The following is a 26,008-nucleotide window of genomic DNA, read 5'->3' as shown; positions in this document are numbered from 1 at the left end:
TCAATCAATCAACCAATCAATCAATCAATCACAATAGGACCAAAACACGAGGCTCATATTAGCCGGAGACGGTCACATCGGGTATCCATCATCATCTGTGTTAAAGAAACTCGAGATTCAGGATTTATATGATGTCATGATTTTTACATGAGAGATTTGTCCTCTGGCAAGAGGTCGAGAGTTCAGACAATCCTTGACAAGTCGGTGGTAGAGTTGGATTTGGAGTGATGTGCTTTGCTTCAAAACTTGGTTGGCATGGTTGCAACAGGGGATGCAGGAAGGCTAGCGTTTTGTTTCACGAAGTAGACGAAGGTGGCCAGTGCCTTCTTTAAATACACAAATCCAGGTGGATATTTTCACAGTATTAGCAGGCTAGGAGTAGTACCCTCAGCTTCAGAACACTGCAATAGAGATTTACCAATTATTGGTACTTTCTTATTCCAAATAAAGGCAGAAACAGTTTAATCTATTTTAATAACAGGTTTGGGGAAGGAAAAGAGGGGTATCATTTGGAAGAAATACATGCATCTAGGGAAAAATATAACACAATTCAAGGTTTTTTGGGTAACATGATGACAGTGGCAAGAGAAATAGGAACTGGTTTTGTCAAGAAGAGCAACATTTTGTTTAAAAAAGTCTTTTAAAGTTTTGGAAACTTGAACACCCAGGTAAGCTCTTTTTTGAATGGAAGGTTTGAATGGTCCGAATCTTTGGCCAATTGATCCTATGTTCTCGGAGTGGACGTCTCTGGGCCTGTAATAAACAAAAGGAGCTCATCCGTGTACAGGGAAAGGTTGTTAGTGTATTCCCTCGGCTGATCCCCTTAATCTCTGGTTCTGTTTACAAGGTGAGGGACTTAAAGGGAACTCCTGACAAATGCCTCTACTTAATGAAATATAATCTGTAGTATAATCAGTGTGGATGGAAGACATCGCAAACGACTATAAGCGCTTATTCCATGATGAGAAGTTGGAGCTGAAGCCACATTTGTTGGCTGTCTGAGTTGTTTCTACCTGCTTGGCCTCTGCTCTCATTGAACTGGCCTCTGCCATCATGGGGTCAGCCTCTGCCTTTGTCCTCGTGGACTCCACCTCTGTCTCCACCTACTGGCTTGACTCTGACATCTTGGTCTTGGCCTCCACCCTCATGGACTTGGCTTCCAGCTCTGCCCTCTGGCTCATCTCCACCCTCAGGGAATCGGCCTCTGCCTCCGCCCGCGAACTGGTCTTTTCCTCGCCTGCTGCTGCCGCTCTCTGGCGCCTCACTGTGGCAAGGCTGGCCACTGCAGCTCCTGCCGTCACTGATGCAGGTGTGTGTGGGGATCGCCTCTGCTCCGTCCTGTGGGTGGGTGTATGCATTGAGTCTTGCATCCGGCAGTCGGCTAACACAAGATGAACCGAGAGGCAGCAGATGTTTATGCCAGAAGCAGTCTCCGCCAGACCACAGGAGCCGTTTGGTTGTTCATTTGATGCTTAGCGTCCTACGCTGCATTCGACTGCTGCAGCCGACCGAGGACTTTTCAGCTGTAGATATTAGTGTCCAGCACTCTGAGCCATACAGGAGTATCCATTCCACTGTGGCCACAAAAAGTCTACGCCTTAGCTCTGAGGACAATGTTGATTTCCAAACGAATGTAGGGTCTACCAGGCATTAACCCAGGAGTCCAGATGCTTGAAGTCGTCTTCCTCCCCAAGAGCCTTTCCATTATTAGTATTGATAGAATACAGAGGAAGTCCATTGCAAGATATCACTTTAATCTTTTAGTCGTTGAGGGCCACCCTGATTTGGCTGCACTTCTTCTCAACTTCCTTGTTGTTTGATATCAGCGCGATGTCATCAGCAAAGTGTGTGCAAAGATGTCTCACAATGTCCAGTTTAAAGGTTGATGGATGAGAAAATTCAATTTTATGTTTAACGAAGTTATTAAGTCCCTTCACAGGAGCAGAGTCCAGCTGTGCAATGAGCTGGGAAAGCGGGGAAATGACACATATTCCAATGATCAACTGCCTTTATTTATTTATGTAATTTGGTGATCATGTGATGTTATTTCATAATTTCAAAGAACACAAGATAAGACAATATATTGCAAAATGAAAATGTTCTATTGTAACAATTATTTTTTATCTTAATCCGCACCAAGATTTTACGGGTTCTTCCTTCAAAAGCACATGTGGACCAATTTTTATGAAGATCCGCTCATTAGTTTTCGAGACATCTTGTTAAGAGACAGAGAGACCTGCAAACGAATAAATGCGCATGAATTTATAACCTCCTTGACGGAAGTAAATTTAAACATCTGACAAACAATAATATTAGAAATATGAATATCTGTTCTCAAAATAAACACTTTGCTTGTTTACAAAGAAGTAGCAATGACTCACATTTGGCACGAGTGTTCAGTGAGAGTGTATTTAAAGTTATGAAGCTGTTAACCTCATACCATACGATGCTCAGCCAGCACCTTCTTGATCACTCGCCACCAGATGTTTCTGGGTCAGTGAGCATCTTCTCTCCAGAGGGAAGGTGATCCTCAGTAGTTCCTTCACTTCCTCCTCTTCGCCACTGGAGACGGCAGGTCCAGAAAGATGAGGATTTTGTCATCATTGTAGACACATACAGCTTTTGTTGACAGCAGTGGAATTAAACAATAAATGGCCTGGGATCAGTGTGGGAACAACATCCAGGCTCAAAACCTCCAGCAGGAGCTCAGCCAGAGTAGAAGCAGGCTTATCTGAGTTTCAAACTTTTCCCGTACTCCAAGTATTCAAATGTTTTATCTGCACTGTCTTCCCTCCAGGTCCTCGGTCTTCTCACTGAGGGCCAACACCGTTTTTTTCCCCAAGTTGTCAATTTGTTCCTCTCAGTCCACAACCTTGTCGGAGGGTTTGTAGCGTTTTCCAGGCTTGTTCGCCGGCCTGATGGTCTGCAATGCTCGCAGCGAGCAAATCCATCTTGGCAATGAGTTCAGTCTGAACGCCGTCCTTCTGAACGCCGTCGTTCAGAACAGCGTTGGCCTGAACGGCGTCGTTCTGAACGCCGTCAGTCTGGCCTTTGAAAAGACTGCAGAGTGAATCAATCATGTCATCTAGAGCTTGACACTTGTTGTCAACTTTTGTTTCCAGTGTTGCCAAACACTTGTTTTAGAGAGCATCCACATCTACAATAATGCCTTGGCTGACAGCAGGTGGCGCTTTTGTGTCAAATGTTGCAGTATTTATATGAATATGTAGCACACCCATGTTTTAATATTTAAGATTCCTCGTCATCAGTCCATTTCTTAAATAACTCACTTTCTCTTGCATTTTCATTATTCAGAGATTTGTATCTAAGTAAATGTAGGGCAAAAAAAACTTTCCTCATTGGACGTCATATAATTATTGGCAATTTCATTGTCATTATTTAATTTATTTCTAGTTCTCTCACTTAATCATCTCATACATTTTTCTTTAGATTTCTGTCACCAACTTGAACAATGAAATAGTTTTAATGTTTTCTCATGGAATGTTTGACTGTGGTGAATATCTCCAAACTTCACTTTACACCACACAACAGGGCTGAAATTGAATCGAAAATCTTGACGGTGCCCCAAAATATGTGCGATGGCACAAATGTGTTGAGAAACAAGCGCAGAAATATTGTAAATGTAAATGTAAATGTAAATGTAAATGTGTGTGTTTGGGGGGTGCAGAGACAGCTGACTCAAATTACATTTATTGAAAATATGGTCATTAGATTTTTCTTAATTATGAGATACTCTGTGTGCTTTAATCCATAGCAATGATGATCCTTGTTTTGTTCTTTTAAAAAACTTTCTGCTGAGGATGTCCACAGTGCAAAAACATTGTGATTTCACAAAACAGGTCTGAAGTTGTGACATGGGTATGTTTCTTCTGCTTTTCTTTACTGTAGGCAGATGCTGGATATCCCTTTTATATTTGGTGGATATTGATATATTTCAAGATAGCTTGTGCCTTTAGCTTAGTTTTGATAACTTTTGTAGCGACCACTTTACACTTTATTTTTATAGTATCCATTAGTTCTTTTCAGTCAAAGTACATGATTTCACCTTTCTCAGTTTTCAGGTTTTTAATCTCAGTTTTCAAGTTTCTAAAATAAACCAACATTTTTTTCACAGCACATAACCCTATGTGCTAACCCTAACTCCTCTTAGGCCTTGGATTATGTGTGTAAAATTTGGTGTGTGTAGCTCAAGTAGAAATACTAGAACCTGGATTTGATCCTCAATATTACCAACCATGATTTTCCCCAATTTCACGAAGGGGTAACATTTTTCCCTTTTAACCTATATTTCAAATTTGACTACATTGTTCTGCTGTCGCGAAGGATCACGTCTGTTGTAGTGTATCATATGAAAACAAAGTGTAAATTTGGTGTGAGAAAAGTTGTCAAAACAAAGCTAAAGACACAAGATACGTATCTTGAAATACAGCAATTTCCAGCAAAAACAGAAAGAGTGGCCACCATGTTCTTTCCTTCATGTGGGCAGTCATGTGACATGGCAAATGAAACGGACATGTGTCACAACACTGTGTTTACGTGTATGTGTGTGTGTGTGTGTGTGTGTGTGTGTGTGTGCGTGTGCGTGTGTGCATGCGTGCGTGCGTGCGGTACCTAGGAACTTGACCAGTAGTGAATGTGGGTATTTCTTCAGATGATCCATGTAGATCTTCAGGTTTGCGAGAAGGAATTTGATTTCTCTTTTGTTCTGGGTCTTTAAAAAGAAACGCTTGTCGTGTCTAGAAGGTTAAAGAGAAACACAAGTCAAAAATCAGTCTTCATGAAACAATGCATTCAACAATACAGCAAACTAAATAACATGTTTTATTACTGCATGAATAGCTTTTTTCTTTGACAGAAAAAACACCAAAGCAACTTAATTGGCAATGTTGATTAAAGAACAGCCAATATGTATTTAGCTAGAAGCAGTTTTTACAGAGAAACTTGACAGGACCGATAAAGGTAATCATCAAAGCATTGACATCTCATCTCTACAGTTACAGGAGCTCCAATACAAAGATTTAAAAATCAACCTCTGACTTTACAGTTTCATTTATTGACAGTTTGTCATCTGCAGCATTTTGCTACCAGTTGAAATTACATTTATTTTATGGTCACTCTCCCCCTTGAACTGCAACCTTATCGTGGTGGGGGAGTTTGAGCACCCGAATGATCCTAGGAGCTATGTTGCCGGGGGGCTTTATGCCCCCCAGTAGGGTCTCCCAAGGCAAACAGGTCGGAGGTGACGGGTCAGACCAAAAGCAGTTCAACACACCCCTATGAACACGCATCTGAGGAGAGCAGTGACGTCGCCCGGTTTGGCGCAGCCGGGGCCACATCCTGGAGCCAGGCCCGGGGTGGAGGCTCGCACGCGAGCGCCTGGTGGCCGGGTTCTTGCCCGCAGGACCCGGCCGGGCTCAGCCCGAAGGGACGACGCGGGCCCCTCCTCCTCATCCTCCTGTGGGCCCCCCACCCACAGAGGCTGCCGTAGGGGTCGGGTGCAGTGTGGATTGGGTGGCAGTCGACGGCAGGGGCCTCAACGACCCGATCCCCGGACACAGACTCTGGCTTTTGGGACATGGAATGTGACCTCGCTGGGGGGGAAGGAGCCCGAGCTTGTGAGGGAGGCTGAGAGATACCGTCTAGATATAGTCGGGCTCACCTCCACTCACAGCTTGGACTCTGGAACCCAGCTCCTCGACAGGGACTGGATACTCCACTTCTCTGGAGTTGCCCGCGGTGTAAGGCGGCGGGCTGGAGTGGGCTTGCTTATTGCCCCACAGCTCAGCCGCCATGTGTTGGAGTTCACCCCGGTGAACGAGAGGGTTGCGTCACTACGCCTACAAGTAGGGAACAGGTCTCTGACTGTTGTCTCGGCCTATGCACCGAACAGCAGCTCAGAGTACCCAACCCTCTTGGAGTCCCTGGGAGGGGTGCTGGATAGTGCCCCAACTGGGGACTCCATTGTTCTCCTGGGGGACTTCAACGCCCACGTGGGCAATGACAGCGAGACTTGGAAGGGGGTGATTGGGAGGAACGGCCTCCCTGATCTGAACCCGAGCGGTATTCTGTTATTGGACTTCTGTGCCAGTCACAGCTTGTCCATAACGAACACCATGTTGGAGCACAGGGGTGTCCATAAGTGCACGTGGCACCAGGACACCCTAGGCCGGAGGTCAATGATAGACTTTGTGGTCGTGTCATCTGATCTCCGGCCGCGTGTCTTGGACACTCGGGTAAAGAGAGGGGCAGAGCTGTCAACTGATCACCACCTGGTGGTGAGTTGGATGCGCTGGACTGGGAGGAGGCCGGATAGACTCGGCAGGCCCAAACGTGTTATGAGGGTCTGCTGGGAACATCTGGCCGAGCCCTCCGTCCACGCAGCCTTCAACTCCCACCTCCAGGAGAGCTTCTCACAGATCCCGAGGGAGGTTGGAGACATTGAGTCTGAGTGGACCATGTTCTCCACTTCCATTGTCGAAGCCGCTTCTCGGAGCTGTGGCCGCAGGGTTTCTGGCGCCTGTCGTGGCGGCAATCCCCGAACCCGGTGGTGGCAACCGGAAGTAAGGGATGCCGTCAAGGTGAAGAAGGAGTCCTACCGGGCACTGTTAGCTCATAGGACTCCCGAGGCAGTCGACAGGTACCGGCAGGCCAAGTGAGCCGCAGCCCAGGCTGTGGTGGAGGCAAAAACTCGGGTCTGGGAGGAGTTCAGAGAGGCCATGGAGGAAGACTTTCGGTCGGCCCTGAGGAAATTCTGGCAAACCGTCCGGCGCCTTCGGCGGGGGAAGCAGTTCTCCACCAACACTGTTTACAGTGGAGGTGGGGAGCTGTTGACCTCGTCAGGTGGTGGAAGGAATACTTCGAGGACCTCCTCAATCCCACCATCACGTCTTCCATTGAGGAAGCAGAGGCTGGGTTCTCAGAGGTGGACTCGTTCATTTCCCAAGCTGAAGTCACCGAGGTTGTTGTGAAGCTCCTCGGTGGCAAGGCACCGGGAGTGGGTGAGATTCGCCCAGAGTTCCTTAACCCTCTGGGGCCTGAAGCATTTTGTGCCGTTTTTCACTACAATTGATTTTTCCTTTATATCTCAGATATACAATTCTTAAACCTTGCCTTTTTTGGTGTCATTTTGTTCAGGATAACCTCATAAATGCATTTCTGAAGTATTTTCATCACTTTGGCATACTGTATTAAAACAGTGGATCTAAAAACACCATCAAATTACAAATTCGGGTGGTAACAACATAGATTTATTGACTATAAAATTCACAGACATGGTTAACGAATCATTTAGTTTACTTGTAAAGTAAATCTAAACTATAATTAACTAAAATGTATCAAAACAGGACTGAAAAAAACAGTCCTATACAGATATTTACAGTGAAATAGAAGCAATGCCTCAAAACTATTTGCAAAAGCTCACACATATAATGTCAGGTGAAGACAAATGATTTGTGCCACTCAAAAAAACAGATTGTGTCCAACACAACACAGAGGGACACATCACACATGGCATTTCCATGGAGTGTTTTTACTTTTCTTGTGTTCCTGCAGGCAATTTTTACATTTTAGCCTTTTGGCTGTTGTGGTGGAGCTGGAATGATGGGGACAGGGGTGGGGGACAGCTGTCCTGGTCTGGGGGACACCTGTCTCCTCTCTAACAAAAATAAGCTGAGGTCTTCAATATTGTCATCAGAATCACTCTCAAACTCAGTGTCAGACTCGATGCTCTGCTCCTTCAAAAAAAAAAAAAAAAGTCGGAGCGCCTGATTGACGTTCATAAGGCGCGTCATTGTTTTGATAGAAGAAAAAAAAGAGTTCACTTGAAACTAAAAAACACTCTAATCTCACTCACTACACACTCACTACACACTCACTACACACTAACTACACACTCACTACATGGTCAAATCATGAAAATAATCGCTTTTTCTCTGATATAAATCTCAACTCACTCTCGCTGTCTCCGTCTCTCTGTTTACTTTTTCACGGGTGAACTAAACAAAATGACACCTCCCACTATGGAAACTTTTGATTGGACATGGGCTCTTCTTCTCAACCAATGAGTGAAAGGTATACTGCCATATTATGAGTGTTGGTTTTTTTTGCTGCTCAGTTACTTTCACTTTCACTCCTGACCGCTCTTCTGCACCTGACGCACTAAAATGTCGCGGAAAAACACGGACACAGTTATCTCTCTTTTATTTGGGCTATCAACATCATTTAAAAACGAGCTTGTAGTTTTATATCTGCACTTTCGACACGGATTGAAACACTGGACCAGATGACGCTGTGCTGTGACACTACTGCCTTTTCAAACGGTCATGTGACGAGGACGCAATAGTGCGTCCACCGGCCCCAGAGGGTTAAGTCTCTGGATGTGCAGGGACTGTCGTGGCTGACTCGTCTCTGCAACATCGCGTGGCGGGCGGGGACAGTACCTCTGGACTGGCAGACTGGGGCGGTGGTCCCCCTCTTCAAGAAGGGGGACCAGAGGGTGTGTTCCAACTACAGAGGGGTCAGACTCCTCAGCCTCCCCGGGAAAGTCTATTCCAGGGTACTGGAGAGGAGGGTCCGGCCGTTCGTCGAACCTCGGATCCAAGAGGAACAATGCGGTTTTCGTCCTGGTCGTGGAACACTGGACCAGCTCTATACTCTCCACCAGGTTCTCCTGATGGTGGAACACTGGACCAGCTCTATACCCTCCACCAGGTTCTCCTGATGGTGGAACACTGGACCAGCTCTATACTCTCCACCAGGTTCTCCTAATGGTGGAACACTGGACCAGCTCTACACTCTCCACCAGGTGCTTGAGGGTTCATGGGAGTTCGCCCAACCAGTCCACATGTGTTTTGTGGATCTGGAGAAGGCGTTCGACCCTTTGGAGTCCGGGGCCCTTTGTAAAGTGCTGTTCGGTCCTTGTATTCCCGGAGTAGGAGTTTGGTTCGCATTGCCGGCAGTAAGTCGGACCTGTTCCCAGTGCACGTTGGCCTCCGGCAGGGCTGTCCTTTATCACCGGTTCTGTTCCTTATATATATGGACAGAATTTCTAGGCACAGCCGGGGGCCGGAGGGGGTCCAGTTTGGGGACCACAGGATCTCATCTCTGCTATTTGCGGATGATGTGGTTCTGTTGGCCCCATCAAGCCTGGACCTTCAGCGTGCACTAACACGGTTCTCAGCCGAGTTTGAAGCAGCTGGGATGAGGATCAGCACCTCTAAATCCGAGGCCATGGTTCTCGACCGGAAAATGGGTCATGACCGAAAGAACGAGATCCCAGATACAAGTGGCTGAAATGAGCTTCCTCCGTAGGGTGGCTGGGCGTCACCCTTAGAGATAGGGGAGGAGCTCAGTCACCCTTAGAGATAGGGTGAGGAGCTCAGTCACCCTTAGAGATAGGGTGAGGAGCTCAGTCACCCTTAGAGATAGGGTGAGGAGCTCAGTCACCCTTAGAGATAGGGTGAGGAGCTCAGCCACCAGGGAGGAGCTCGGAGTAGAGCCGCTGCTCCTCCACATCGAGAGAAGCCAGCTGAGGTGGCTCGGGCACCTGTTTCGGATGCCCCCGGACGCCTCCATAGGGAGGTGTTCCGGGCATGTCCCTCCGGTAGGAGGCCTCGGGGCAGACCCAGGACACCCTGGAGGGACTATGTCTCTCTATGGCCTGGTAGCACCTTGGGGTCCCACCGGAAGAGCTGGAGGAAGAGTCTGGGGTGAGGGAAGTCTGGGCAACTCTGCTCAGACTGCTGCCTCCGCGACCCGGCCCCGGATAAGCGGCAGAAAATGGATGGATGGATGGATGGATGGATGGATGGATGGATGGATGGATGGATGGATGGATGGTCAGTCACAAACATTTGAACCCTCCTGTTTGATTCTTTGACGTTACATTAATAGGATGATGCAAATAATCATGCAGATAGTTTACTAGATTTTGGAAGAGTCTTCTGGATTTGACTAATTAAGTTCACTTTTCATTATTCCTGCATCAGAAAGGTTTTGGATTAGAGTGGAGTTACACCTGAAGTCGACTGCACAGGTGTGCTGAACATGTAACACACACATGTAAATGCGACTTACAAATCTTGGAGGATTTCTTGCTTGCAACTGAAGAGAAAAAGGTTTTATGACAGTGACATTGAGTGCCACACTGATCAACACTCGCCAAATGAGAGGATCCGAGACCGTCGTTCATCTCAATTGACACAACATTATGACCACTGTCAATTGAGATGAATGACTGTTTGTCTCAGATCCTCTCATTTGTTGATATGCTCGAAGTGAAAAAATGGGCAAACCTACGGCTTTGAGCAACTTTGATCAAGACCAACTGAGTGATAGCTCAAAACAACAGCTTTAGCAGGGGATTCATGGTGGTGAGACTGATCCTCTTCTCGCAGCAGTTCAATGCAATTGGATGTGAACCTAACCTTTACATACCTAAAATGAAAAGACTCCCTCTCTGCAACCACGAGGTGCATTTCAAATCATGTTGGTGTCATAATACAGAGAACACTGGTGAGATTTGTTCAGATGTCTGTCAGTATATATGAAGCTGGGCCAGAGTAAATGAAGATCACACACACCGTAAAGGAAAGATTTTATTCCGGCCTAAAATGTTTTATACTTTTATAATATATATCCCGGTCCGGGTGCCATAGTGGGCAAACTTCTTACGCACACGCACGCACGCACGCACGCACGCACACACGCACACACACACACACACACACACACACGTGGCATTTAAAATTTGTCATGTACCAAATTATGTTATGTTATTATCATTTTACATATATGTGACGGCTGACGTCAATTATAACTAAATGCAACAGTTTGGGGCAATTTGTTTCTTTCACTCCATCAGATTTCAATACATGCAATATGCAATAGAATTGAGTTGTGGTACCCTAATCCAATAACGCCATTGGCTAATCACAAGGAAATGAATGCACTTTGAGCCAATCGAACAGGTACTGCCGGTTGCAGCACCTGTTGCAATCATCCCAACAAAAACCTCTCCATGGAAGAAAGTTGAAAGAAAATCCATTTTTCAAGCCTAAAACAGATATATTGAACAGACTGAAACCAGTACTTACTGCTCTCAGATATGATATTTGATAGTAAGATATATGAGGACCTGGAGGGATGGAACTTGCTCCCCCTTGACCTTGGGAGCAGAATAAGGACAATTAAAATTAACATTCTCCCCAAATTACTGTATCTATTTACTGCACTTCCAATAGAGTTTAGGGACTGGGATAAACATCTGTCTGGATTCATTTGGAACAATTAAAGACCTGGAGTGAGATATTCAATTTCTTAGCTACCCGGGGAGTGTGTGTGTGTGTGTGTGTGTGTGTGTGTGTGTGTGAGCGGTCTCTGCTCTGTTGGTGTACTTCATCCCATGTGGCAAAATGGAAAAACGTTGAATTATCTTTAATGGTTATTCCCATACAGTCAGTGCAGGATTACTGAGGTATCTCAAATGAATAATCAATTTGTTTCTCTCTTGCAAAGCATGATTTGAATTGTAGAGGGAGGCCCATATGATCCACGCGTCCTCGCATCACAAGACCATAGATATAAACAATGGGACCAGCGTGGCATCATGTCTCTAAGTCGAATGATCCAAAGAGGAAATTGAATAAAAATTTTGAGGGTTTATGCCAATCGTTTGAATGGGATGAATAAGACTTTTCTTGGTACCGACAGATTTGCCACTTCTTTTTCCTGGAAATAGGGAGTACCGATTCAGTTGAACCATCAAAAGTAATACAGAAAATCCCAAAGCCTAATCTACATCAGGGTCTCACTTCATTGAACCAAAACTCTGTTTATATAGAGCAGTGCTGGGAAAAATATATTAAACTAATAATAGAAGAAGTGACATCAAGTTTGGCTAACTCAGTGTTCCACTTATAACTCCTTTTTTTGGAGACATTTTTTGTTGTAGTAATCTGATGCATTTTTTTTATGCACCAAAAATCCAAATGAAGTGGGTCCCAGTATTATTGCTGGAGGGAATGTGGATTGGCTTCAGTGGACAAGACCCATACTTTTTGGTCATGTCCACAATGTAAAGGTGATAAACACCTCCTGAAGATCTTTATGGCCACAAGCAAGGAAGCTATCACAAAGTGTTCACTTCAGAGGTCACCCCCGATGACCTCTGATTAAGATAATCAACACCATCCGCTTAATGCAAAAGATGACATTCTCTCTTCGACCCCAGAAAGAGAAGGGGAATAAGCACTGGGAAAAATGTAATTGTTTTAGAACGACTCCTACCAATAAAGTTTTTGGTACTCTGTGAAACTTTATTTACTAATGTTACTTTTTGCATTAGACTACTGTATTTAAATTGTTTTTTTCCAGACCCCAACCTGCTTTCCCATTTATCTATTTATGTATTTATGCATGTATTTATTTATTCTTGTTGTTTTTTTAATTTTATTTTTCTTTATTGTTTGTGTGTTGCACTTTTCCCATTTTGTTGTTTATTGAAAAAAAAAATGAATAAAAAGTGGGAAAAAATACGATATTTCATCACAAAATAGCAAAGGCAAGACTGGCTTTCTGTTTCTCACTGAAACAAGTGTTTTTTTTTTTTTTTTTTTACTTTAGTCTTCTACGTCCTCCTGTTGGCTGAGCTCTGCCCATAAACAGACATCAGTGGTATTGCTGGAATCGTTTCAATCAGCTTTCATTTGATACTTTATTTGTGCATGTGGCAAAGCACTTTTGAAGAAATTGAGAGGAAAGGTTTGACGAGGTGATGCTGTACAGATTTGAATATTTGAGAATTAATTTAATTGATGTTAGAGTAATGTTTATTGTGTGATAAAATAGGTTATATGTGTTTCTAGTCCCAGTAATATGATGTGCAACACGACTATATTTCTAAATAAGTGCACAGTTTATAGATTTCCTAGCGAAGGTGCCTCCACGCCCCTGATTGGGGAGGTCTGGGGTGGAACAGCTGGGTATGAATATGAACTCTGTGAGAGTTAAGTGAGTGTATGATCGACTGTTTCTATTGGAACTTAGAGAATGTCTGTTGAACATCTGATGAACATCTGCTTAAGGTGCTGGGTGAGCTTGGACGACTACACAGAGTACACCACACATCTGTGGCCAAGCCTGGAGCAACACCCCAGATGAAGCATTGAAAACACTGACGGTGGTCTGGTCAGGTACATTAGTATTATCTTTAGTTCCTGACTGTAAAATGCCGGCCATTCTATTTACCGCGGGAGTTGACCGCGGTCATAATAATGATGAAGCCGTCGATGAACCACCAGCACCAACACGATGAAGGCCAAGGCAGAGCTTTACAACCACATCCTGATGCCTTCTTCACATCAACTGGGAGCTTCAAGCAGGCAAGTCGTACATCTGTTCTGCCTAAATCCTACCAACATGTGGACATTGCAACCAGGGACAGAATACACAAGACCAGGGGTATACAAAAAGCAGGGATGCTTACAAAGTTGCTGCTCTTCCTCATGTTGGGAACTCTAATCTGAGCTTTTAAACTCCCCGGCCTACAAAACCAGAGTGAAACAAGATGATCCTGAAGTTACAGAAGTGAGAATATGGCTACAAGGGGCTAGTTGAGCACTGCAGGATTGTTTTGCAACTACTCAGTGGGACATTTTTAGAGAAGCAGTGAAATGGGACAATGTTACTGAACTACAGGAGAATGCTGTCTCTGTTATTGGCTATATCAATAAATGCATAGAAGACGTGACAGTGGTCAAAACAATCAAGAGGCGAGCCAACCACAAACCATGCTAACCAAGGAAGTGCGTCCACTGCTGAGAGCCCTTAACACTTATTTATTACAACATGTGAATCTGGAGATGCTACGGCAAACATTCTGATAAGGAAAACCCTGTCATGGAGGGTTAGAGTGATGAAGGAACAAAAACAGAGCAACCACTTCATGTGTGATAAAGATCCATGGCAACTGTGGCAGTGATTCCAGAACATTACTGACTATAAGCCCCTTCCCCCAAGGATATGTCAAAACAACCGCTCTCGACTAGAGGAACTGAACAACTTCTATGCACAGTCTGAGGTCAGCAACACTACTGAGGCACAGGTGCTCTCGCTGTCACCCATCGACCAGGTTCTCCAGCTGCCTGCAGTGGACATGAGGAAGGCCTTTGCCAGCGTCAACCCACGCAAAGAGACAGAATCAGACAACATCCCTTGACACATTTTCAGGGACGGTGCAAAGCAACTGCAGGGTGCTTTAACCAACATCTTCAATATATCATTTTAGCTAGCAGCTGTGCCCACTGGCCTCAATAGCACTACCATTATTAAAAGTCAAACCCAACTTGTCTAAATGATTTTTGCCCTGTGGCCCATTGTGACAAAATGTCTTGAGTAGCTGACAGTGGCCGTGCATTTCAGACCCAGGCCTTCACAACTGCTGGTCTGAGTCAATCCAACCCTCAATAACTTTTTTATGGCTACAAAAAACATGTTACCATGCAGAAATGCAGTATAAAAAGTATTTGCATCACATATAGATTCTCGTGTAGCCAGAATAAATACCTTAACGAATGAAAAAAAATCAGAGTTCACGTCTCTTCTCCTGCTGTGGATGCTTTTCCCGACACTTCTGGGAGCCGAGGAGCGAGATAAACATCAGCTTTTGCTGGTTTTGAAAATAATAAAAATTATATTATATTATTTTATTATATATTATAAAAAAAAGATTATAATAAAATAATATAATCCTGAATCTTGCCATGGAGTTTGTAGTGAGCGTGAGTGAACTGCACTGGATGTGCGCTTGGAGTGCTGCGGTGCGTAAAATGATCTCTTGGAAAAGTCCGTCTTGAAAATTGTTTTGACAATAAATCTGCAACCAAATGTCTTTATCTTCTCCTTTAGTCATTGTCGGTTGACAAAACTGCTATTAAATAAACACAACTACATTTTTGTTCGTGCAGCTCACTATAGATGCAGCTAGCTTGCGCTGGAGTGTGAACTGACCATCCAATCAGAAGGCTTGAATACACTGATGTCATGCTAGGCCTTTTAGAAGGCCCTGAGCCGCCAATATCAAAATCTGATTGGTTGAAGCAGTCACGTGACTGACACTAGTTTTAAACTGCAGACGCCTGCAGAACTGAATCTGTTGGCTTCAAGTAGATTTATTTACCTGGCAACAAGTGATGGCTAAAATGTGATTGGTTAAAAACTTTAATATGAAAGTAAAGTCTGGAAGCAAATGGTGTTTGATTTCAGAAGGTCTGACAAAGATTCCCACATAAACGTAAGGTCAACACCACTAAGTTCCTGACAGTACACCACATTGATGATCTGTCTTCCTCCATAAAATCACCAAACGGCACAAAAGTGTCTCCACTTCCTCTGGAGACTCAGAAAAGCAGGACTCCCTACGCTTCTCCTCATCACATTTTACAGGGGTACCACTGAATCTTGCACATCTTGTCCCCCCTTGGAGATCTTCCAACAGCGCTGCATACACAGACCAACCTCCATCATCTAGGACCAACACCACCCCTCTCATGGCCTGTTCTCCTTCCTACCTCCTGGCAAGAGCTACAGGAACATCCACTGCAGAACTAGCAGGATGTAGAACATCTTCTTTGCACAATCTGTGAGACTAATAATCTAAGGAGGCCCTGCCTCCCCTTGCAGGGTTTAAAAGTCCTGCTGTTAACATGTTGATACCATGTCCAGTACAGTTAATCACTTTGTACATTGTTAATACCTTGCTAAAAGTCCTTTTTTCAACATTGACCCATCCTATTTCCAGAATGCAGTGTGAGGATCGAACACGCAAACGTCCAATCCCAAGCATTGCCCTGTGTTGTGTTAGAGTTATGACGTTTTCTTTGACCTCCGAGCTGTGACGCTTCCCGCATAGACTTGCTTAAAACTGTTAAAATGGCGTCGGACTGTTTTGTTATTGAGCTGTAGATGGTGGACAAATACTGAAATGCATCATGGGAAGCGTAGTTTGTTCAGTCTGTGTGAAGGTCCGCCAATAGGAGATTACGTTGCTTACGCCTCTTTCTAGCGGTGGCCAATGGGAAGAGGGGATTTACCGGAGCGCGTGTTTTATATAGCGGAAGCTCCTGCTGGCTCACTCTCTGTCTATCCTCCTGTAAGCTGGACCCGTGTGCTATTTTGTGCCGCTTCGACGACTTTAGAATTGCACAATTCTTTGAAAGGCCAGTATTTCTGTCTTTTGTAATAAATTACTGTGTTAATCCAATCTCAAGGTTTGTTGAACTATACTTAATGTTCGCCGCTGCTTCCCTTCAAAAAGAGATCTGTCCTCTCTTTCTGTGCTGGGGAGTGAAACGACAGGACAGTTGGTCATGATGTTGTGGCTGATGTGGACATGGGCGTTTGGCTTGTAAGCCAAGCGAACAACAGTGTGTGTGTGAATGGTGACTCACGTCAGAAAGAAGTCGGCTTTACTCTTGGAATTGCTGATGAACTGAAGGTAGCAGGTTTCAGAGCAGAGCGACTGCTGATACTCCTGCTCTGTCATTCCCAAAGAGCTTCTCAAGCTGGAAAACACTGGGCCTGCATATGTATCCATTGTGAAATCCTATAATGAGAAGAAGATAGCATGAGCTGCTGAAGCCTTTAAGGTGTTTACTGTGGGTTGTTGGCTGACAATCATCACCTACCTCGTGAATCTGTGACGTCTTTAATCTGAAGTCTTTATCTGACAGTTCACTCTATGGAAAGAGACAGATAAGAGATGTTATTAAGACTCAGAATATACACAAACACGTCTTACATTTTAGTTCCATATGATGTGTTGTACAAAGCTTTAAGGGAGGACATCACTGACCTGCACAGATCTATGATCTAAATATCATGAAGTCTGTCTGGGGAAATGTGTGATGCTAGAAAACACCAAGACCTCCTGAAGCTAATGAAGAATTCCACTAAGTTCTGAAAGACAAACCTTCCCATTTGCTCACTTTGCTTGAAAGTAGCATTCCCAGAAGTGATTCCCAGCCAACAGCCATAAGACCTGTCATTCTCTTTCAAGAATATGTTGACATGTGCATATTGCTTGAAAGCTGCCTTTGTCATTAAGGTTTTCTTGCGAGCACTGTTTTAAAGTGTACAAGAATCTTGAAGGAATAACATGGAAAGAATCACTAGATGTCAGGTATGATGATCGAAAATAAGCTGGTAAATGTGCATTTTCTACTGGATATACCCCCATTCTTCACACATCTTCACACAGCTTTGAAGCACATTAACGTCAAGCAATCCTCTCACTATAACAGACTGACAAAGTCAACATGATTTTTTAAGCTGCCACCTTTACCAAAATTCTCAACATATTTTTTACTGGTCTAATTTTGATATTGATCATTTCGATACAACCTTTTGAAATGCACTCCTAGCTAAGTAGAAGAGGACTTACAACTCAAACTCTGATCCGGCCTGCTCAACATGCTAAAGGCCTGACCCGTGGTGATTCATGCAGCCGGGGGAACACCCAGTAGGAAAAGCAGGAGCGGATGAGAGATTCCATTTTTTGCATCAGTCTGTGACGATGTCTCTCAGATATTCGATGCCAAATTAAAGGCTGCACTGGACAATAGTCAAACATGAACTCCAAGTCATGAAAACTGAGCCGCCGATCAGCATTAGTCCTAGCTGGCGTGGCGGGGCTAACCAGCACGGTGGAGTGTTACATATCCACCTGCACGGACGCTGTCACAACGGTCCAGGGATCAGTAGAACTTGTAAAATAGTTCCACTTACAAAATAGACGCAAAGAATCAAGGTCATGCATTACAACATCAGAATTATAGGCATTCCTGAAAATGCTAACGTAGCTTCAAGCGTATTAGCCAACATACTCAGAGAGGCTTTCAGTCTGGAGGCAGAGCCACGACTTGAATCAGCCAACCACACACTTCAACCCAAACAGAAGCGAGGACAGCGGCCTGAGCAGTCATTGCCAGGCTCCATTATCACTCTGGCTGTGCAGACATTCTTCGGAAGGCTGTGTTCCAGGACCTCACAGCCAAAACAGCCGACGACAGCGCAGCTTTCAACGACATCTATTAACTTGCTGATTTAATTTTTTTATTCTTTTTTTTTGCTTCTCTTTTTGCTATTACCATATGGGCAATTCCTTAGTGGAGATCTGACCTCACAAATCAGGGCACAATTAAATTCAATAAAAAGACAGAGGTTTAGGTAAAACTGAGACTGAAGTTAGAGCTGAGAAGGAGGTTTGATTTGTTTGGGTTGAGGAAAGATGAAACAAGGCTGACTTTAGTGTGAGTCTACAAGAGATGGATGTATCAATGCAATGTTCCCTAAAACACAATGGGCCTGGTTTACTTTGAACCGGTGTGTAGTGTGTTACATCGCATGCTCATGCAAGCAGAATTCGGTGTTTAGAGGATGATCCACCCAAAATAACATTGTGAGAGACAACACTTGCAACCAGCGGTGTTCTAATCTGTTACTGCTTGAAGTAGCAGATACCAATGAGTTTGATGTGCCGGCTGGGAAACTCCTCAACTGTGATGATTTTTAAAGCAAACAAACATGAATTCAGCAAAAAAGAAAAACACATTGTGAGAGGATCATTCACACAATTAAAGCTGTTGATAAAAAAGCAACACAAAAAAAATTCTTAAATGATAGCAAGACCTAGCAAATGGTACAAAAAATCTTATAAATAAAGTCCACAAATACGAGTCATTGGGAGCCAGGTACAGAAATGACTCAGCATAATAACAGCAGCTTCTCATTCTTTAGCAGCGGCTAAAGAATGAGTTGATTTCAATCTAGTTTTCAAACATGTTAGAGACAGAAGCAAACATACACACTACAAATGTTTTCAGACGTTGCAAATAAATTCATCAGCATAAACTCCTCCCAGTATTTTGCAGGATTTGGTACACAAAGTCCATATTCTGCTTTCACGTATAAAGCCAAAGGCCTTTTTTCTATTGCCTGTGACAGTTTTTATATGCAAAATCCTTTAATAGATCAGACTCAGTGTGTGTGTGTGTGTGTGTGCATGCGTGCGTGTGTGTGTGTGTGTGTGTGTGAGATGTGTATTGCACTGTCAGACTCTTTACAGTCACCAACCAACCAATACGACTCAGTGGTAAAACACCAATAAATGTCATTGAGTGCAACGTTATTGATAAGAAGTTTTCACAGCACAGATTCTTCGATTCATTTTACAAATGCTTTTACCCAGAGTGCTGAAGTGAGGCGTGTCCGTGCATCGATCCATTCACATATTAACAACCTGAATAGATTCAATGAGGCAAAGTTTGACCCTGACTGACGTCACTGCAAGGAGAGAGGCACAGAGGCAGCACTGAGCCTCAGGCCTTGTCCACACCACGTCACTGCATCCTTTTTTTCCAATCAACCACACGGCACGGCGTTGTAGGTGCCTGAAGACGGTGTTGTTTTGAGAACGAACTCCAGAGTGGAGAAATTTGAAAACGCCTCAGGTGGTCTGAATGGACCTTTGCTGAACACGATGATGTCATCGCCCACCTCTCGACCGATAGCCCTGCGACCCTCTCCAAGACGTCACTAAACAACATCAACAATGGTGGACGACGTGCTCCAGAACGAGCTGCAGAAGCTGGTGATTTGGTTTGGTTTCATGAGGCCAGATGTTGGATTTGTCAAATCCAAGAATTTCTTGCAGGCCTTCTTTTCAGTCTTTGCTGTATTTCTGGCAGTGTTGCAGCACCACCTGCATATGCCACACATCATTTTGAGTTGTTTTCATGGTGTCACAGATGTTTTCTGCATGGCTGACGTGTGAGAAACCTCTGAAGAACGACAGAGAGAAAAGAGTTGTGGCTGGAGTAGACAGGCCAGAGAGTAAAGGTTAAAGCCTGGGAGAGACTCTGTGTCAGTGCGGGATGTTTGTGACTCATGGTTGAACACAACAGGCCGGACTGTCATGCAGGAAACCGCTGAATGAGCAGAGCGAGTGTGACTGGGATTAGAGGGGAAGCAGCAGTGGCACACAACGAGCCGTTCATTCAGCACACAGTGGACGACACACGCTCTGTGACGAGGCACCAGTCAGGAGGTGGATTCTGCTCTGCAAGCTGACATGTTTTCATTGAGCCGAAACAAAGATTGATGTTGGATTTGAATGGTCAGAGAGAAAAAACACGGACAAAATGTTTAAACGAGCGATAATTCAGAGTTTAAATTCAAACAAGCGATAATTCAGTGTTTAAATTCTGCTGTGAATTGTTGAGTAAAGATGAACTGTTTTTCTGATACAGAACAGAGCTTTTCATGGACGATTAAATTTCACTTCCTGTTATTTTGAGTTGTTGTACAATTGTATCTGTATTGTTATTTTCATTCTACTTTTATTGACAAACCTATCATTGCCGCATTTATATAAAATAAAGACATTTAAAACTCAGTACAACTGGACTCAGATATATTCAGCTTGAAATGATATAATTTGTATTGAGGGGACAACATGCAAACTCCACACAGAAAGAACCGGACAGTATTTGAACCCAAACCTTTTCGCAGTGAGGCAAGAGTACTAACCGCTGCTCCTTTTATATGCAATATATAAATACTACTTGGTATTTATAAAGTATTCTGGACTTGAGCCTGTTGAACTTGAATTTATTATTTAACTTTAAGGATTCTTTTTTATACCTACAATGAATTCATATCTAAAAATGATATTTTAATAAAATGATTAGTAACATTACCCTCTTTTTATTTCTTTTAATCACTTTCATTTATTCTCAAATATCCAAAAGAAAAAAAAATCAATGTGGGAAAAGGAACCTCAATAACCTCCAGACTGCTGCTCTCACACTTTGGAAACGACCAGATGTGGAAATGCTAAATAAACAGGACAGACTTATGTATAATGATTAGAACCCTGTTTTTGGATGTACAGCTAAAGAGATGTAAACAGCCAAGCACTTTTTGAATTTGAAGGCAGGGACTTATCCCCAAAAGGCCTAAAAACAGTTAGTGACTGGAAAATAAGAGCGGAATGAGCCATTTTTAACAAGAGAAACTCTCTGTTTGCACCCGCAAAACATTTTACAACTTTTCATTGCCCCATTCACAAACCATTGACAACGCAGAAGCTGTGCAACATGTTTGCTCTCCATCTGGACCCACCTACTGATCACCAGCAGAACACAGTCACACCAGTGGGGGTTTTGACTAATCCAATACGCTTTGAGAGAAGATCAATGTTTGCACAACAATGCTTCAAACCATTCTCTGAACTCACTTGGCTCTCAGAGCCCCCCAAAATAAAAACTGTCTGGGTCTTGGAGAGATTTCTAAAGAAATGTTTTTGGAAGAAATCTGAGAAATGGAGGAATTCTTTCAAGAAAAAAACATGACATCGATCACGCAAAATACAGTTTCTTCAATGTTTCAATCACATTCACACACAACAATGGAGGCTGCAGCCAGTAAGGCATGGGGTCCAATGACTTGCTCAAGGACACTATGGCTTGTGGAGATGGGAATCAAACGTGCAACTTCCAATTGGGAGACAGCTGCTCTACCAGCCGCCCATGACTGTGAGTCACTAACTCTCTCTCCTCATCAACAGGCCGCCCGGACTTGTTTTGAGCTGTAATCCAATAATCGATGGGCTGTGCAGCAGGGTTGTTTCCTGTTCCCAGCTCTGTTGATGACACTGTGAGAGCTGAAGATGTGGAGGCAACAGGGATGATCCTTGACTTGTCTCTAGAGCAGTAGGAGGGCTCCTCCTTGTTGTCTGCCAGAGAGAAGCGTCCATCATTAACCCTCAAGCAGCACAAGACTTTATGTGAGTCTTACTAAGTAATCTCGTAATCCCACTGTGATGACAGCCGGTCCTCAGCTGCATGCCCTGCCCAGTGACCACTCAGTATGAACTCATTAAGAGCTATCAATCCCCCCGCTACCCCTCAATTTTAAACCGCACCCTAGACACACACATTGCACCACCTCTTCAAAACACAAATACACACATCCACATGCACCCAACACCCCACAGGGTGGAGGGGGGGGGGGGGGGGGCTCCCCCCAGCACCTCCCGCTGTGGTCCCGCCGTGTTCCGGGGCGAGTGCGGCTGGAGTGCGGGGGGCACGCTAGCTCGGGCGTGGCACCTCCGGGGGGGCTGGGTAGTGATTCTCCCTCCCTATTCACAGTTGGACTGGTGGAGGACGAGATCCCGTAGTGGCCTGGTGGGGGCCTGGCTGGCGGCCTGGGGAGTGGGGGGCACCCCCCTCCCAACCAAATAAATGTATGTCTGTATATATGTAGATATGTATGTCTGTGTGTGTATGTGTATGCTTGGTGTGTGTGTCTGTGTGGGTGTGTATGTATGTCTGGGTGTGTGTATGCGTATGCTTGGGTGTGGGTGTTCTCTGTCCCGCCGGGGTTGGGGGGGTGGTGGGGGGATGGCCCCCGGTGGTTCGGCGGGCTCCGCTGTCGGGGCCGGGGGGGCTCCCTGCCCGCGTGGCCTGGGGGTGCTGCACTGGCCGGTCCTGGCTTGGCGGCTCGGTCGGGGCCCGGGGCCTTGCGCCCTTCATCCTTCTCTTGTGGGCCCCTCTGGCCTGGGGGGGGGGGTCCTCTCTGCGCGCTCCGTCTGGTGCCTTCCGGGTTGGGGCGTGGCTCTCCGGGGGGGTTTGTCGGGGCCTCCCTGGATCCGGTGGGTCGCTGGGTGCCGGAGTGGCGACGTCCGGCCCTGGTGGCCTTGGGCCCCGGGGGGGTGCTGCGGCCCCCCCACAACAGTTCCATTCACATCCAGAGGACAAACCACACACACACACACACACACACACACACACACACACACACACACACACACACACACACACACACACACACTCCTCACTGACGAGATTGTTTTGTTAGTTATCAAAACCAAGTTGTTGTTGTTGTGTTTGTTTGCTTGTTTTATTTATTTATTTATTTATTTATTTTTGTTTTATGTCCTTTTGTTTTTGCTTTTGTTATAATTGTTGTGATTATTTAGGTCTTTTGCTCTGTTGTTGCTCAGGCTGGTTTAATCTCATGGCAGTTGGAAAATATTTAGATCACTGTGGTTAATGTATTATCAAAAGGAAAAAAAATGTATGTAGCACTAACAAGGGAATTGAATGTATTTTTTATTTTATTTTATTTTTCTTTTTTCCACCATGTCTTTCTCTGTCTCTCCTCTCCTCTCCTCTCCTCTCCTCTCCTCTCCTCTCCTCTCCTCTCCTCTCCTCTCCTCTCCTCTCCTCTCCTCTCCTCTCCTCTCCTCTCCTCTCCTCTCCTCTCCTCTCCTCTCCTCTCCTCTCTATCCTTTCACCCCAACCGGTCCGCAGAATTCCTCCACCTCTGACTCTGGTTTCTGCAAAGTTTCTCCTTGTTGGGGGAGTTTTTCCTTTCCACAGTCGCAAATACACCTGCTTGCTCATGTGGATATGTTTATTTTATTTTTTCTATAAAATAAAAAAAAAAAAAAAAAAAAAAAAAAAAAAAGAGCTATCAATCAATTAAAAACATTATTTACTCGCACAATGTTTGTATGCATATGTGAGTGTGTGTGTCTATTTCTACACTATGTCCATGTCCAATATAGAGTCTTTCTTTGTGATTGAGGATGTGTCATTTCTTTATTCACAGTTGAAAGTCCAGCAGGAAATCTGGCTTCCCACCAGACAATACTCCACATCTCCATGTGAGTGTGGCCTGATGGAACCTTCATATACATTCAAAAATTTAGTTTAGTTTTTTGTTTTTGTTTTTAAATAAAATGCCTCGTGTGGTGTTACAGCGTGAGTTGAGAAGTGTAGGACTTGTTTACCACGATAAAAATGTAAAATAGTCAGATTTGCACCATATAATTTATATATTTTTACAATATGTTTAATTTGATGTATTCTGCACATAAAACTCAAAATAAAACAATCTGTAAGACCACAGCATTTATTTATGAATTACAAATAATCACCATTTTCCTTTAAAAGTAAAATTCAGACACTTTGAATTTGTAATCCAAGAATGAACTGAGCATGGAAACAATCGAGGAGCTTCTACACTTTCTTGAGTGCTTTCAAACACCACCATGGGACAGCCAGAGTTATGAGCTTCATCTATTGGTTCCAGTTGGTTCCAAAGTCCCAAAACATCAGATTCTCATATTATACCATCATCTATATTCTGCTTATGACAGAAACACGATCTACAGTCCTGACCAGATGTCAGCATGCCTTCAAAACTTCGACTCCATGGTTGAGTCAGTTCTTAAAGATTGAGCCTAATTTTTAGTTTGGCATATTTTCTTTTTTAATCCATAAAATGAAATATACTAAATGAGTGCGAAGCAGATGTAATGGTGTGAAAACATAAACCGAAGAGAAAATCCCCCCGTATTCATTCCAGCCAATCACACCATGGAATATGAAGTGAAAGGTTAAACGTTATCTATTATTAGAATTAAGATTTAGTTTTCAACTTCATAATATGGTACTATATGATTTCACTAAAGTATAAACAAGTAGACATCATTTTGTTTCTATAGCAAACTGTGTACAAACAGCGGACCTCAGTGAAAACACAAACACTGCCAGTTTTTGATGTTTTTATAATACATATACTGTAAATGATATTCTACGAGTATCACTTGAGAGATGAACTTTAAGATTCAGTTTTGAGAGGAAATGATGAGGACTCACTGTGGGAGTGTTGTCTGTGCCTGTTTGGATGGCCGCCCTCAAGCCCTCCTTCATCATGCAGGTCAGCCCGTAGAATTCATGCTGCCGATCGATCTCGAACAGGCCCAGAAGTTTCCACTGCTGCCGCAGACCCCCCCACCTCCTTCCCTTGGTCGTGCCCGAATCCCGATGGCGATGAGACATCCCCCGGCCTCCCGCGGCTGCCGACATCGCCAACTGAGATGGAGAGAAGCACACAGACGTGAAGCGTGTGACTGCTGCTGCCGCCGCCCGATGCTGCCCTGTCAGCTCCACCGCCACTGCACCAGTGGTCAAAGCTGCAGCAAAAGGAAATCAAAGAGTAAGTACAGGCCAGAGAGGCCAATGACAAACACAAAAGACAGCTGACTGTTAGTCGAGTCTTTAACAGGGTAACTATGGAGACCCAATACAAAGGCTTGAAAGCTTCCTGGGCTGCACTGTGGCTAATGGCATAATGCCGGCCTCTGACAGACACCGCTCCTCAATCACAGTCAACACATGCAGCTTGGACTGGAGGAGACAAGATATATCTAGATCTAGATCTAGATCTAGATCTAGATCTAGATCTAGATCTAGATCTATCTATTTCTATATATGCATATATATATACACACACACACACACACACACACACACACACACACACACACACACACACACACACACACACACACACACACACACACACACACACACACAGATATTACAATATAAAAACGGAAGAGTATTAGGGCCACGGAAGAAAAAAAGCAGTCGGGATTTTATTTTTCACGTCTGTCCACCATTTGCACGTGGATGTGAAATCACATTACATCACTTAATTCTGATTATACAGGGTTACTTGCTGCTTATGAACATGTGATTTTACACAAGATTTCCTTGTTTAATAATAACACATTTATTGTATAATACTCTTTAACAAAGACAGACTTATGGTATGGCATATTAATAAATGTATAAGTTCATTTATCTTATAAGTTAATAATGAAACAGATTATTCGCTCTCTCTCTCTCTCTTAAATAGTGTAAAATATCAAATGAACTATGCATACAAAGAGTCTCTGTAAAACAATTGTGAAATAATTGTACATATATTGTGGATGCATAGGGAGTGGCAGTTCCCTTGTCCTTCATGATACCTTTGTTGTTGTTGAGAAAAATATGATTGATGGCCACTGGGAAATACGTATATTTGTTTCCTGATCATATTCTGCTCTGAATAACATAGAAATGTATCAGTTTAT

The 26,008-nt window shown here is 44.0% G+C and overlaps 1 protein-coding gene across 1 annotated transcript in view; it reads right to left on the bottom strand.

Annotated features, from left to right (window-relative positions):
- Positions 1–24,953, bottom strand: part of pip5kl1 (phosphatidylinositol-4-phosphate 5-kinase-like 1) — a gene marked incomplete at both ends in the record, with an annotated part of 39,812 nt that extends 14,859 nt beyond the window's left edge. Inside the window, 4 exons of the mRNA XM_080509701.1 lie at positions 4,633–4,757; positions 16,467–16,621; positions 16,704–16,754; positions 24,744–24,953. Coding sequence (XP_080365827.1) covers positions 4,633–4,757; positions 16,467–16,621; positions 16,704–16,754; positions 24,744–24,953 — 541 coding nt within the window. The remainder of the gene's footprint in view (positions 1–4,632; positions 4,758–16,466; positions 16,622–16,703; positions 16,755–24,743) is intronic.
- Between the last annotated feature and the right edge of the window lie 1,055 nt (positions 24,954–26,008).

This window comes from Blennius ocellaris (genome assembly GCF_963422515.1).
Source record: "Blennius ocellaris genome assembly, chromosome: 15".
Lineage (NCBI taxonomy): Eukaryota > Metazoa > Chordata > Actinopteri > Blenniiformes > Blenniidae > Blennius > Blennius ocellaris.
The sequence above is the reverse complement of the archived record's forward strand: the minus strand, read 5'-3'. Positions and strand labels throughout refer to the sequence as shown.